The following is a 14,016-nucleotide window of genomic DNA, read 5'->3' on the forward strand; positions in this document are numbered from 1 at the left end:
GACAAAATATGAAGTATTTTGATTGCGAGGTTAAGAAATTTCATTAAGAACATGATCAATTGAACATACATAAAATAAGCATGTCAAATGGGATACTTAGAGTAATCCAAAAGGCCAAACATGCACCAACTTCACAATTGCAAACTCATCAAATGTGTAATAAAATTCCTCAGCCATGGAGGACTGTTAGTCCTAACCCTAAAGCCTTGCCACGAGGACTAAACGTAAATTGCGAGCCAAAGAACTAAAGCAGCATGAAAAAAGGACCGCACCATCCGCTGGTGATTTTTGCTATTGTCAGTAAAGAAGTCCTGCCATGAATCACTTCCAACAAACTCTAGCATCCTAAAATCATCACCTCATATTAGAACAATAGGTGTCGCTTTAGGATTTGAGGTTCACAACCATAACCATAACAACTCTTCTCGAAAAAACAATAGAATGACCACAATCACAAAGGCTCTTCTGAACAGAACGAGAGAACTACCACAACCAGAACGGAAAGGAAAAGAGAGAAGACATAAAATAAATTGTAACCAACCCTAAAACCAAAAGATGGGGGTCAACGGCTAGGATTGTTTCTTTGAAAGTTTTTTTTTTCTTAGAGAGAGAAAGGTTACGAGGTTAAAAGTAAAAGTTAAGAGCTAATTCGTTACAAGTTAAACTTAACAAACAGTATAGGTAGGCACTTAGTACTACCGTTCTCTGTATTTCTTTTTACTTATAAGTGAGATGTCTTAGATTCAATTCTCACCAAAGATGAATTTGAATCACATTATTGCAAGCCCAAGGGAGACTAAGCTCACCTCCTCTTCTTCAGTGTAGATAATAATAAAAAAAAAAGTATAGGTTTGTCTTGCTTGAAACTTGTAATTACATGACGGTCATTGCTTTGATTGTTTAATTTGAAGATCTAATTTTTTTTAAATAAAAATTCTTACCCAAAAACTCAAATTTGACTTATGATATCTCGCTTTGCGTGTCTCTTGTAAATCAAGTTATATAACGTTGCCAAAAAAAAAAGCTGAACATAGTGCAAACCTGATTTGTGCGAAGCCCTTGAATTTTGTTTTTACTTCAAAAACCAATTATTAATAACCATCCAATCTGGTCATTGTTTTTGTAGGTAAAGTGATGCGGATTTGGAAGCGCACACAACAATAACAACAATTGCATGAAACAGACACACATAAAAAGGGAGGAACTGCAAAAAAGTCTTGCTTCTTTAAAGAGCAATACTCAACAATAATATTACAAAAATCTTCTAAACCTTAAATTATATTTTGCTTAATTAGAGAAAATAACTTAAAGCCTTAACAAGAAATAAAAATATATAAAAAAATACTTAATTTTCTTGTCTAATAAGTAACTATAAAAATAAAATAAATAACATAATTTATTACAAATTAAGAAATAATATCTCGATTTGCTATGCATCATATAAAAAAATAATATTAGAGAGACTAAATTTATAGATAAAATTTTATGAATTGAATGACATGAAAGTTGATGATTGAATTATTACTTAAGCCTTAATAAACGTGCTCATTTTTATTGACGACAGGTGCATCATTTAGTTCATAGATTTCATGTATAAATTTAAATTTCCTAACATTATTCCATAAAAAATAATAAAAAATTATTAACAAAATAATTATGATACTATTCACTTTTAATATTAAGGATATTTTTATTCTAAAAAATCACTCATTTTTTTAATTAAAATTCAAACTTTTCAAATTACGTTAATATTTCTTAAAAAATCTGCATGATATGGGACTTTTGTCACTTCTGTCAATTCATGAAGTTGGGTGCGTGGTTAGAAAGTTATTGCCACTTGGCAGCCTATACTTTACACCAATTGACAAATTGACACATCCATCACCATCTTTTCGTCTTTCATGCACCTAGAGCTTCAGGGGTCGTATTCACGTATTAATAAATACGTCAAAGGTATCACATGCAACTCAAAAACGAAAAGAAAACAACACATAAATACAAGAAGTTCAAATTATAAACAAAAATATAACTTAATGGAGATTAAATCAATAATTAGTATATAAATTAAAATTACCCACCTTGTACTAATTTTTATATTTGCTATCAATTTCTCATTAGTATTTAGCGGCCTTTATTGATGTCTTAATATCTCCCGGTCTCTCCGTTCTCTTTATATTAAGGGCGTATATTGCACTATATGCTAATAAACACGTTTGCCAGATTGCTTTTGTTAGATGTATGTTGAATTTTTATAAAGTGTAGGGGGATGTTGGTTACTCTCATCATCAATATCAGGGCATACCCACAATTAATTGTCAGCTTTTAATTGTAGGAATTTACAAATCGTGTACTAACAAAAACTTTGCAGTAAGGCTCAAACTTTGATGGGACGACTCACAAGACAAAGATCTTACCAACTAAACCAACCCTCATTGGCAATTATGAATATCTTTTTTGATTCGATTAATTAATGCTGAATATCGCTTGTTTGTGATTCTTTGAATCATCAAAGAATGTACAATTTGACTTTGAAGTTTGAACCTCAACCCAGCAGGACCAAACCTTACCACGAACCTCTCTACTTGTAAACTCAGAAAGTATATAAATCCGGAAAGGCTAGCCGCCTACCCACGACTAATAGCCACTTCGCCATTATACATATCACAGCAAAATCCGAGATATTTCGCATGTTTACTAGCACATGACGGTTATAATTATTTCGATTCTCGACTCTTCACTTGTTTACTAACATATTTGAAATATTAAGTATATACAATATAAATCGTAATTTATTACCTAAGTAAACATGCTAAAAAATTACCGACTTCTCAAATTCACGATTTCTTTTATTTCAAGTAAGTAAACACGTAAAACATTCATATCAAATTAAGTTTGACAAATCTGGTTGACAGTATTCCCTTTTCGTTCTGGCACTCGAGTACAAGACTATAGGGCATCTTGTGATTGGGACTCGAGTGGGAGTCTGAATTCCCAATTTTATAAACTGAGCAGATTATGGTTCTGGTGTGTCGTGCCAAACGCGGTTTCGACCAAACACCGTGTGCGCATTACGCACAACTTGCATATATATAAAAGCCAAAGTAATGAGTTGGATTTCTAACCCTAATTAGAAGTTGCGTTTTATTAATTGGTTGGTGAATTGGTGTGCTGAAAAGATTAGTACAAGTACATATACAGTCACGGACGGTGGATTTAAGCCTAGATGAAGCAAGTGATGTTGGATTATTGAAGATTAAGATTCCCTCAAGATTTGTTACGAAGGTTAATTAAGCCTGCATGTTGCAAAATGTACTGTTTTTGACACAAGTCATAGTCCTAGGTACTCTAATTTACGAGAAAAGATTGAAACTCGGATGCAAATGGTAGAAGCACTGTCCTGACCAACCAATATTGACGGACCAAATAGTGATTATATGACTAGAGGAGTACATTTTTTCCAACCATCCTCATCACTAGAAGAACCAAACCAGTCATTTGCCAATAGAAAAACAGCAACCAGCGTCTTTCATGTTAATCCTCTCGTCCAGCAACTCTGCAGAACAAGGTAGAGCTAATCCTATAGTGGATGATATGCAACCCCTCCTGCTCACGGTTCTGTCCCAAGTAAATCAGCATCCACAACTTCAACTACTGCATTATCTCGAATTAAAGAATTTGCAATCCGTTTCTTTAAATTCATTTCGCCAACGAACATCTCATCCGTTGGCCTCCTTTTTAAAAATATCATCATACACACACACACACACATATACACACACATATATCATCATTAGTAACAACTCAAAATTTTAGACCTAAATCAAAAGTACTCCTAATAATATCTCAAGCTGCTCAATACATCCCCCATTGTTTCTCTGTTATCACTAGAGGCGTAACCACCTGTTCTTGCTACTGGTTGCAGTGCATGCAGGCTTTCCCAACCGTATACATGCCACAGTTACAAAACATTCTCTCTTATAATTAGCTGTCTTAAAAAGGAACACAAATTCAGATGCTTTCCCATCTCTTTCCACCGACTCTCCAAATTTGCTCATGAAAAATTGGACCCCTTGGTTCTTGTAATATCTAGTAACCGATAAAAAAAGCTGTATGACCAAGAAAAAAAAAACAAAGAAACTGTGCCGCAGGTGGCCTCAAATTAAGTACCGTCATGCCAAACTTCATGCAATCTGGACTAAGTGGAGCACATCATATTGTAACTGCTATAAGTAACTCATCTCCCCTCTACAGGAATTCCATCACAGAGTTAGCTAACATAGTACAGCAAAAATGGCTGAGTTAGCTCTGCCATGTCCTATTTTCTATCCGTCTTCTGTTATTCTCAGGTAAAATCGAGATTATTCCAATTGATCTTAAGCGGCAAAACTAGTTTTTCCTTTTTATTTTCATAACTCCATGCAGCATTTTACATTTGTAAACTTTCCCCTTTTCCTATAGTTTTCATAATGTTACATTTTCGTGGCTTTATTTTCAATTGCAATGAATTTGGTCCATGCTCCAACCTTTTTCCAGTTTGAGTACATCTGTCAACTTCTGTTGATTTCTTGTATGAAATCTGTCAAAATTACCTTCGATCTACAAGGAAACAATGGAGTTGACGAATACCAAATTGGATGGAACTGAAAATAAAAGGACGAAAGTGCGACTTTGTGAAGGGACTAAAAAGGTGTTTTGGCCAAACTAATAATTATAATCCTCTCACGCCAAAATAGCCTAATTATATATAATCCATGACTTCAATATTTTTGCAGGAGAGATTTCAATGCTGGTGAATGCACAGGTCGGCCAGCTGAAAACCATATTTTCATAACAATCAGCAAATTCTTAGATTAATTTAATTAGAATTTAATTAATCTGCATGGTGTGTGGCAAATCCTGCAGCACAACAAGAAACCCTACATTGAGCAGCGGATTATGCATGCAGTTACGTAGACTGGAGCCCAACGGTGAAAGAAGGCTTTTGCTTTTATCCAGATACACCAGTGCACCATTCCTCATATGCCATGAATGCTTGCTACCAAAAGATGGGAAGAACCCAATGGAATTGCAATTTTACCAATACTGGTCTCGTTTCCTTGACAGATAAAAGTAGGCCATTTAAATTTCAAATTATTTAATATAGACAAATATAAATAGTTTAGTTTGTTTCAATTTTAGAACTTTCTTTCCAACAAATTAATTAAACATTTTGGGGCTACACCATTTTTGCAGGTTACTAGGCCGGCTGAGTATTTGTGAGTGGTATGTGTCTATAATAATTTTTGCATTTGGACACTTCTCAACTCCTCTCAAATGAGTCGATCGTTCCTTCCAAATCACAATTTGACATACTATAAAACTAAAAAAAATTAAGAATGCATAAAGAAAAATTTATTAAAACCTCAAAAATTAAAATTTATGCACACATATCAAACTGTGATTGACATGTAAGTAAGAATGGCTTTGTCGAGGAGAAGAGCCCAGTACTTTCCTATCCCTTATTATTTGGCAGGAGGGTCAGGACCTCCACTGCCACAGAAAAAGGAGGTAATTAATCAAAATCTAATTTCTCCCTCCCAAAAACATAACTCGTTTAATCCAAAATCTCAAATCGATGAAATCATTCAGATCAGTTTAAGATGGTTTTTTTGGGTTTGCCTGACACTTGGTGTGTGGCTAAGCCAGGAATCCCAGACTCTGCATTGCAAGAAATCATAGACTTCAGTTGTGGAATATTGAAAGATAGCAGCAAGATACAAAAGCACGGTTCATGTTTTTTGCCAAATACACTGATAAGCCATGCCTCAATTGCCATGAATCTTTACTATAAGGCCGACGGATACTACAACTGCGACTTCAATGGCGCTGGCCTCGTCGTCGTCGTGACGAATCCAAGTAAGCCAATTTGTTTACTATAACACACTGCATAATCTAATATTTTTGTTTTCCTTAACCTCACTGCTATGATTCTAACAAAATTTGCTTGTTATATATTGCAGGTTTTGGTGATTGCGTCTATATCTGATAGTAACATACTGTTTTTCTATTATTTTACTCTGCGAAGCTTGAGCTTAGTTGAAGTGTTGAAATCCAGAGGCTGAGATAGTTATGCTTAAACTTTGCTAATATGCAATTTCGTTAAAGTATGATGACTTTGTCACTTTCTCTTGGCTTGTATTTGGGATGAATTGCTTGACGGTTGATATTTATATGTAACGAGATTCGGTTGGAGTCAACTTAGTAATAAACATTGAGAAAAAAAAAGAAGGAAACAAGTAACACAAAATCAAAATACATAATTAAACGAAGAAAGTATTGTATTTAAAGTCTAGTAATGTGATCAAGTGGTTTGTTATAATTCACTCATGCGCTTGAAGTTTTGTGTGCAATTTTCCTTTCAGACTCATTCCCAATGTTGCTTTAAAAATAAAAATAAAAAATAAATAAAAATAAGGGTTTAGCAATGACTAATGAGAGTTAAAATTTCAAATACGAAGTATTTTGATTGCGAAGTTAAGAAATTTTATTAAGAACATGATCAATTGAACATACATAAAATAAGCATGTCAAACGGGATACTTAGAATAATCCAAAAGGCCAAACATGCACCAACTTCACAATTGCAAACTCATCAAATGTGTAATACAATTAGCCATGGTAGTCCTAACCCTAAAGCCTTGCCACGAGGACTAAACATAAATTGCGAGCCAAAGAACTAAAGCACCACGAAAAAGAGACCGCACCATCCACTGATGATTTTTGCAATTGTTAGTAAAGAAGTCCTGTTATGAATCACCTCCAACAAACTCGAGCATCCTAAAATCATCACCTCATACTAGAACAATAGGTGACGCTTTAGGATTTGAGGTTCACAACCATAACCATAACAACTTTTCTCGAAAAAAAAATAAGAGAGTGACCACAATCACAAATGGTCTTCTCAACAGAACAAGAGAACGACCATAACTGAACAGAAAGGAAAAGAGAGAAGACGTAAAAAAAGATTGTGACCAATCCTAAAACCAAAAGATGGGGGTCAACGGCTAGGATTGTTTCTTTGAAAGGTTTTTTTTCTTAGAGAGAGAGAGAAAGGGGTTACGAGGTTAAAAGTAAAAGTTAAGAGCTAAATCGTTACAAGTTAAATTTAATAATTTGCTGTTTTATTTCACAGCTGCTTATTCTGACAGCATAGCAGAAGAAGTTTTTTTTCAAAGCACAACAATACCAAACCAGCCCTTAGTACTACCATTAAGTGTATTTCTTTTTACTTGTAAGTGAGATGTCTTAGATTTAATTCTCGCCAAAGGCGAATTTGAACCACATTATTGCTAACCTAATGTAAGACTAAGCCCACCTCCTTTCCTTCAGTGTAGATAATATGGTTTGTTTAAAAATAAAAAAAATCGTATAGTTATGTCTTGCTTGAAACCTGTAATCACATGACGGTCATCGTTTATGATTGTTTAATTTGAAGATCTAATTTTTTAAAATAAAAATTCTTACCCAAAAACTCAAATTTGACTTATGATATCTTGCTTTGTGTCTCTTGTAAATCAAGTTATACAACGTTGCCAAAAAAAGAGCTGAACATAGTGCAAACCTGAATTGTACGAAGCCCCTTGAATTTTGTTTTTACTTCAAAAACCAATTATTCATATCATCCATCCAATCCGATCATTGTTTTCGTAGGTAAAGTGATGCGGATTTGGAAGCGCACACAACAATAACAAACAGACACACGTAGAAAGGGAGGAACCGCAAAATAGTCTTGCTTCTTTAAAGAGCAATACTCAACAGTAATATTACAAAAATCTTCTAAACCCTAAATTATATTTTGCTTAAATAGAGAAAATAACTTAAAGCCTTAGCAAGAAATAAAAATATATAAAAAATACTTAGTTTTCTTGTCTAATAAGTAACTATAAAAATAAAATAAAAAACATAATTTATTACAACTTAAGAAATAATCTCTCAATTTGCCATGCATCATGCAAAAAATTAATGTTAGAGAGATTAAATTTATAGATAAAAGTTTACGAATTGAATGACTTGGAAGTTGATAATTGAGTTATTACTTAAGACTCAATAAACGTGTTCATTCTTATTGACGACATGTGCATAATTTAGTTTATAAATTTCATCTATAAATTTAATTTTCCTAACATTATTCCATAAAGAAGAGGAAGTAATAACAAAACACTCATGGTACTGTTCACTTTTAACGTTAAAAACATTTTTACGCTAAAAAATCACTCATAATACTATTCACTTAGAGAATTGTTATTGGCACTCCAAAATTCTTATTTTACACTCCAAACTTTCTATATTTAGAAAGAAAAATATATTTGTGAGGAGTGCAGAATGTGATTTTTGAAATGTCAATAACATTTTCCTTCAATATAACACACTTTTATTAAAACTCAAAAATTTTAAACTTTTTGCATTAATTTTTATTTATTTTTAAATATGCAGGGGCTTTTGTCACTTCTGTCGATTCATGAAGTTTGGTGCGTGGTTAGAAAGTTATTGCCACTTGGCAGCCTATACTTTACACCAATTGACAAATTGACACATCCATCACCATCCTTTCGTCTTTCATGCACCTTGAGCTTGAGGGGTCGTATTCACGTATTAATAAATTCGTCAAAGATATCGCATGCAATTCAAAAACGAAAAGAAAACAACACATAAATACAAGAAGTTCAAATTATAAACAAAAATATAACTTAATGGAGATTAAATCAATAATTAGTATATAAATTAAAATTACCAACCTTTGTATTAACTTTTATATTTATATCAGTTCTCATTAGAATTTAGTGGCCTTTATCGCTATCTTAATGTCTTCCGGTCTCTCGGTTCTCTCTATATTAAGGGCATATATTGCATTATATGCTAATAAACAGAGAGGATACTCTTCAGATTCATTTTATGGGGATCCTTAATAGTAATTCATCATCCATCGGTTAGTTTTCGTCAGATACTTTCATCATCAGCGTTAGGGCATACCCACAATAAATTGTCAGCTTCCAGTTGTAGGAATTTATAGATCGCGAACCAACAAAAACTTTGCAACAAGGCTCAAACCTTAGTGGACCGACTCACAAGAAAAAAACCTTACTAACTGAGCCGATCCTCATTGACAATGCTGAATATCTATTTTGATTCGATTACTTAATATTGAATATCGCTTGTTTGTGTAACTAAATTTCAAAAGAAGAAAGAAGAGTTTATTTTAGTTTTTAGAAGAGGAGTGTGTGTTAAAGTGGATGGGGTGCGGCTGTTGAGAGAAAAAGCTCACTAAAAACAAATTATGGAAAGCATAATTGAAGTGATTAAGGGGGTAATTAACAAAGGGAAATGGGGCGTAACCGTTCACACGAGCAAAGGGGAGAGGAGTCATTTCCACGATACGCAATCGTCAAACCTCGCAGAGGAGGGCCCCACATTTGCCCCCTGCACGCGTGCTCCATCCGACGGCCATCATTGCACCCGCAATAGACGGAAAGCATTTCCAAGGCCCCCAATCCGACGGCTCCCACGCTCCGTGTTTGACTCCTCTCTGCCTCGGCCCCTTCACATATCCCAACGAAAACCCAAAAATTAAATACCCACTACTCCCAGACACGCCCTCCCATCTCTCACTCTCTCTCTCTCCCTCCCTCCTCGTACAAACACACGCACACTCTCTCTCTAGAACCATTAGTGGTAGATCTTGTTCAGCAGCGCAAATCTAGGGAAATTTCTGCTCAGAGAAAAGTACCCATTTCCCAAATCTGAAATCTGATCCTCTGCAATCGATAATCTGGTTCAAATCTGCCATCTTCTCCGTAAAACCTAGGTTTTGCTTTCAAAGTTTTGATCTTTAACATTTTTCTGCTGTAACTTTTTGTGGGTTTTGGTTTTTAAGGGGCTTGAAGGTTGATTTGTTTGCTTTTGAGGTAGTTCCTGTTGATTTCATTATAATGAATGATCTAGTTTGGTTTGGATTCATAATCTAGGGTTTTGAATTGGGATTAATTGTTTAAGTAATTTTTAATTTTGCTGATCGTCTGTTTTCTGAGTGTTTCTGTGTAATTAGCTTCTGTTTATGTTGCTAGGAAACTGCTCAAATTAAGAAATTATTTTAATTTGATTTTTGTTGTGATTTGATCAGGTTCCAGTTTGGTAATGAGCTTTTGCTTTGTTAGACTAATGAAATAATCTTCAATTTTTTTTTTAAATTTTGATTCGTTAGACTAATTGGGTGTGTTTATTGTGCTAAGTTTTGGATAATGTTTGATTAACTCTGGGATTTTGAATTGTTTCCATTTAGTTTTTCCTGTGGAAGAGTGAGAGCATTTACTATTGATTTGGAATTGAAGAAGTAAATTCAAGATGCCGTGGACGTCTTCTTTTGTGAATTACAGCAGGAACTGCGTCCGCTTGGTGGTGTTCTTCCGTGTCATACTGTAAATTGCTTCACTTTGGTGAGATTACAGTTTATTTTGCTTTGTTAGTTCTCCGTCGTCAATTCGGCTTATAAGGTTATAAAAATTTGTGTAAAAATTGAAACTTCTAAAGGATTAATGTAACCGATTGATTGCCGGATTTGTTTCTATAAATTTGTTGTCATCGTGGAACAAAAACGTCAGTACGATGAGCTGAAGTTTTTTCCTTTGTGCTTTTCGTTCTTGGAACGAGTTGATGTTTTCGTACTCTTTATCAAGTGCGGCATTGATGATGTATTTCGGTTTCGCACTGCTCTTTTGGTCTCATTCTAACAATGCTGCTTTGTGGATTAACTGTTGCAGGTAAAACTCTGTTTTTGAAGAATCCTTTTATTTGGTGATTTTTGGGGGTGGTTGGAAGAGTGAGAATGAACATTGGGGTAAACGTAAAGAAATATCGAGCTATTAAGGAAGTCGGGAAGATTTTAATGAGTGTTGGGGTCATTGCCTACTTCCACCAGATGCAAGTTTGTCAGGTACATCCGATATTCATATTTCCCTGTCGTTGTTCGTCTTCTTTGAGTTTCGATTGATTGCAATAAAATGTTCAGTTGAATTGACGTACGTTAAAAATGAAAGAAGATTGTCATTGCGGTTTCGTGTGGACTTCCATAGTTGTTGGCATTCTTTATAAAATTTGTATTGAACTTTTATTCCCTCTAGCAGTGCTGTCTTCACCAGGACTTATGTATTGATATGCATTCAAATGATTGTTCTTGGTGTACATGCTTGATTGTACCACTATGAAGATATTAAAACAAATTTGTTGATATCCTACTGTTTGTTCTCACAGGCTGAATATTTCCGTCAGCTGCTTAAACCTGTTACGTAGTATTACATAGGAAGCCCTCTGGACTCTGGGATTTGGGACAAACTTTCACTCTGGCAGTATTCATACATAAGAAGGCAGTTGTAGTTACTGTGGTTGCTTTTGGTTGGGAATAGGTGGCTCTCGTGACCAGAATGGAAATAACTTGATTTGCAAACAGTTCTTGTATTATTTTCGCGAACCTTCATCCAGTTACAAATCAAAGAATCTCACACTTCGGTTGAAACTCCGTCTGTTAAGCCTTAGTTAGAATTTCTGATGCAGAGTGACCAGCAGTTTGACCCTAACAAGGCAGCTCCGCCCTTTGCAAATCAAGTGGGTAATAATTACATGCACATTCCGGTTGCTTCTGCGTATGGGGCAGTTTTACCTAATGAGGCAAATCGCTTTAAACCTTTCCATGGTGTTGAATTTCAAACCTCTAGCATCTGCCCAAAGAATTTTATTATCTTCGACCAGACTGATCATCGAAGTCAGATTATGTTCAATCCTGAAATTGCCCACAAAATTACTGGTCCTGCCTTTAACCTCTGTGCAGCTTACATCCAAGACAATCTGGGATTGAACGAGAGAAATAATGACAATAGAGAAGCATCGTCTACTCTGAAGGAGGACTCCGATGATATTGATGCATTGTTGAGCTTGGATGAGGAAGAGCTGGAAGATTATGATGAGGAAGAGGTCAGTACAGCACGAACTCATGGAAATTATGGGAGCTCATTCTCTGATTCTTGCTCCAGTTATGGTTTGAAAACCAAGAAGGAAGGGCTGCGTTCTTCACTTGAAAAGTCTTCTGGCATTGGTAGCAGCAGCAGCAGCTACAACAGTGAAAGGAAACGCCAGAAAATGAAGAAGATGGTGAGGGCGCTGAGAGGGATTGTACCTGGTGGGAAAGAAATGAACACCGTCGCCGTTCTGGACGAAGCTGTTCAGTACTTGAAGTCTCTCAAGGTTGAGCTGCAGAAGATCGGAGTTGAGAATTTGAACGACTGAACGTGCACTTGAGCTATGGTGGTAATAACGGAAACTCGTGTAGTTATTTATCATTCCCCGCTCTGTTAAACTAAGGCGATTATCCCTCGTATCGGGCCATTAAACGTAATGGCTGTGCTGTTGTCACTCTGAATCTGGTTTTGGAGCTCCCTCGTCCGGCTCCTGAAGTGTATTTCAGTCCTCTCTTTGATTTGTATTATGATTTGTAGTATGGATGCTCATTTTCTTGTATTTCACTTAATTTCGTATGGCAAGTTGCAGCTATCGACTGCTATGTAACTAAGCATCTGTTGGTTAATGACTTAAATTTGCTTCTGTTTGTTATATGTATTTTTTGCAATATTGTTATACTCGTTCGGTCCATGGGATGGAATTGAATTGGATATATCGTAAAATATTAGTTATATCGATGACATATTGATGATATAATGATTTTGCATTCAACGAAGATTAGAAGGGATTTGACATGAAACAAACGTATTCCTTCTAATCCGTTGAAATTTGTGGGATTGAAAAGATGTGTTTCCTTTAATTCAACTTCCACTTTCAAGCGGTATTAAATTTGTGCATTTCTTCCTTCAACGTACTTTGAATATATTTAGTAATCCAATCCAATCCAGTTCCAGGCACCAAACGAAACCATAACGATCCGTTTAATCCTGTCACATGATTCACAGACACGTCACTGTTTTATCTCCCTTCCAAACCTCACATTCATCCGTTGGAAATCCAGGAACGTGAACATGATGGTCATGCATGCATCCATGGTGAATTCTTGCGTCTCCCCTCGCAACCAATCAGCAGACATGTTTGTGGCACACTTGTATTTGGTGCTGGATTCGGTTAAAAGCTGATGCTTTTCTCAAAAGCTGCAGATGATCACTGGTTGCTTTATGTGAGCATGACTTCCTCAAATCTGTGTCACTATCTTCTTGTTTTTTCTTTTTTCTTTTTTTTTTTTGTTTTTTTTTGGTTAATTTAGTTATACACTCTCTAATTTGGATGCTTTTTTATTAGCTTTTTGACGTGCTGGAAATAGTGGGGACACGGATGGATGGAGATATTGCCTCCTCCCATCCCTGTACAAATTTCTTAGGTTCCAATAAGATTTGAGGATAGTGGCGCACCACTGAAAACCTCTTTTCCCCACTTACCCCAATATTTTGTTGCTTGGTAGTTTTTGTGCCTTTTTGGCCCCCCTTCTTCGGGATCAATTTTGGTCAAGTTGGGACTACCCTATCCATCATCCCTCCCAGTTCTCTTTGTTTTCTGATGGCTTTTTGCCCATCCATATATCTACTTTATTTCCTTGTGCAAATTTTGAAACAAGGAATAAGAAATTTACTTAATTTTGTGCTCATGTTTCCTTGGATCTTACATTTGGATAGAATCCATTCTCAGCTGGATGTAATCATGGGAACTATTTACTTCTTAGTTGTACCGTAAAGTTTTTTCTTTGATTATACTGAAAAAAACCGATTGCTTTTAACCTACCTTAATTGTAGCTCATTTTTCTGCTTTTTCACTATTTCAACTAACCTCAAGGCTTTTACGTAAAGTCATTTTCGACCTGCATCGTTGTCAAGTTTAATTTAAAATAATCTTAAGATTATTCCTCTTGGTAGAAATTGATTCTTGCGTATATATGTGTGTGTGTGTAAGTAATATAAAAACAAAGCTGCTATTAACGCTCTAAAAATGTTG

General features: G+C 35.3%; 1 protein-coding gene and 1 pseudogene across 1 annotated transcript; both read left to right on the forward strand.

The window, feature by feature from the left end:
- Positions 1-4,290: 4,290 nt before the first annotated feature.
- LOC137724582 (uncharacterized) lies at positions 4,291-6,025 on the forward strand (annotated as a pseudogene).
- Positions 6,026-9,625: 3,600 nt separating this feature from the next.
- LOC137725154 (transcription factor bHLH144-like) lies at positions 9,626-12,660 on the forward strand. Its single transcript, XM_068463745.1, has 4 exons — positions 9,626-9,841; positions 10,316-10,469; positions 10,794-10,966; positions 11,584-12,660. Exons 3-4 carry the CDS (start codon positions 10,859-10,861, stop codon positions 12,310-12,312), a joined length of 837 nt encoding a protein of 278 aa, XP_068319846.1. The 5' UTR covers positions 9,626-9,841; positions 10,316-10,469; positions 10,794-10,858; the 3' UTR covers positions 12,313-12,660.
- Positions 12,661-14,016: the final 1,356 nt, after the last annotated feature.

Source organism: Pyrus communis, chromosome 2 (genome assembly GCF_963583255.1).
Source record: "Pyrus communis chromosome 2, drPyrComm1.1, whole genome shotgun sequence".
Classification (NCBI taxonomy): Eukaryota; Viridiplantae; Streptophyta; class Magnoliopsida; order Rosales; family Rosaceae; genus Pyrus; species Pyrus communis.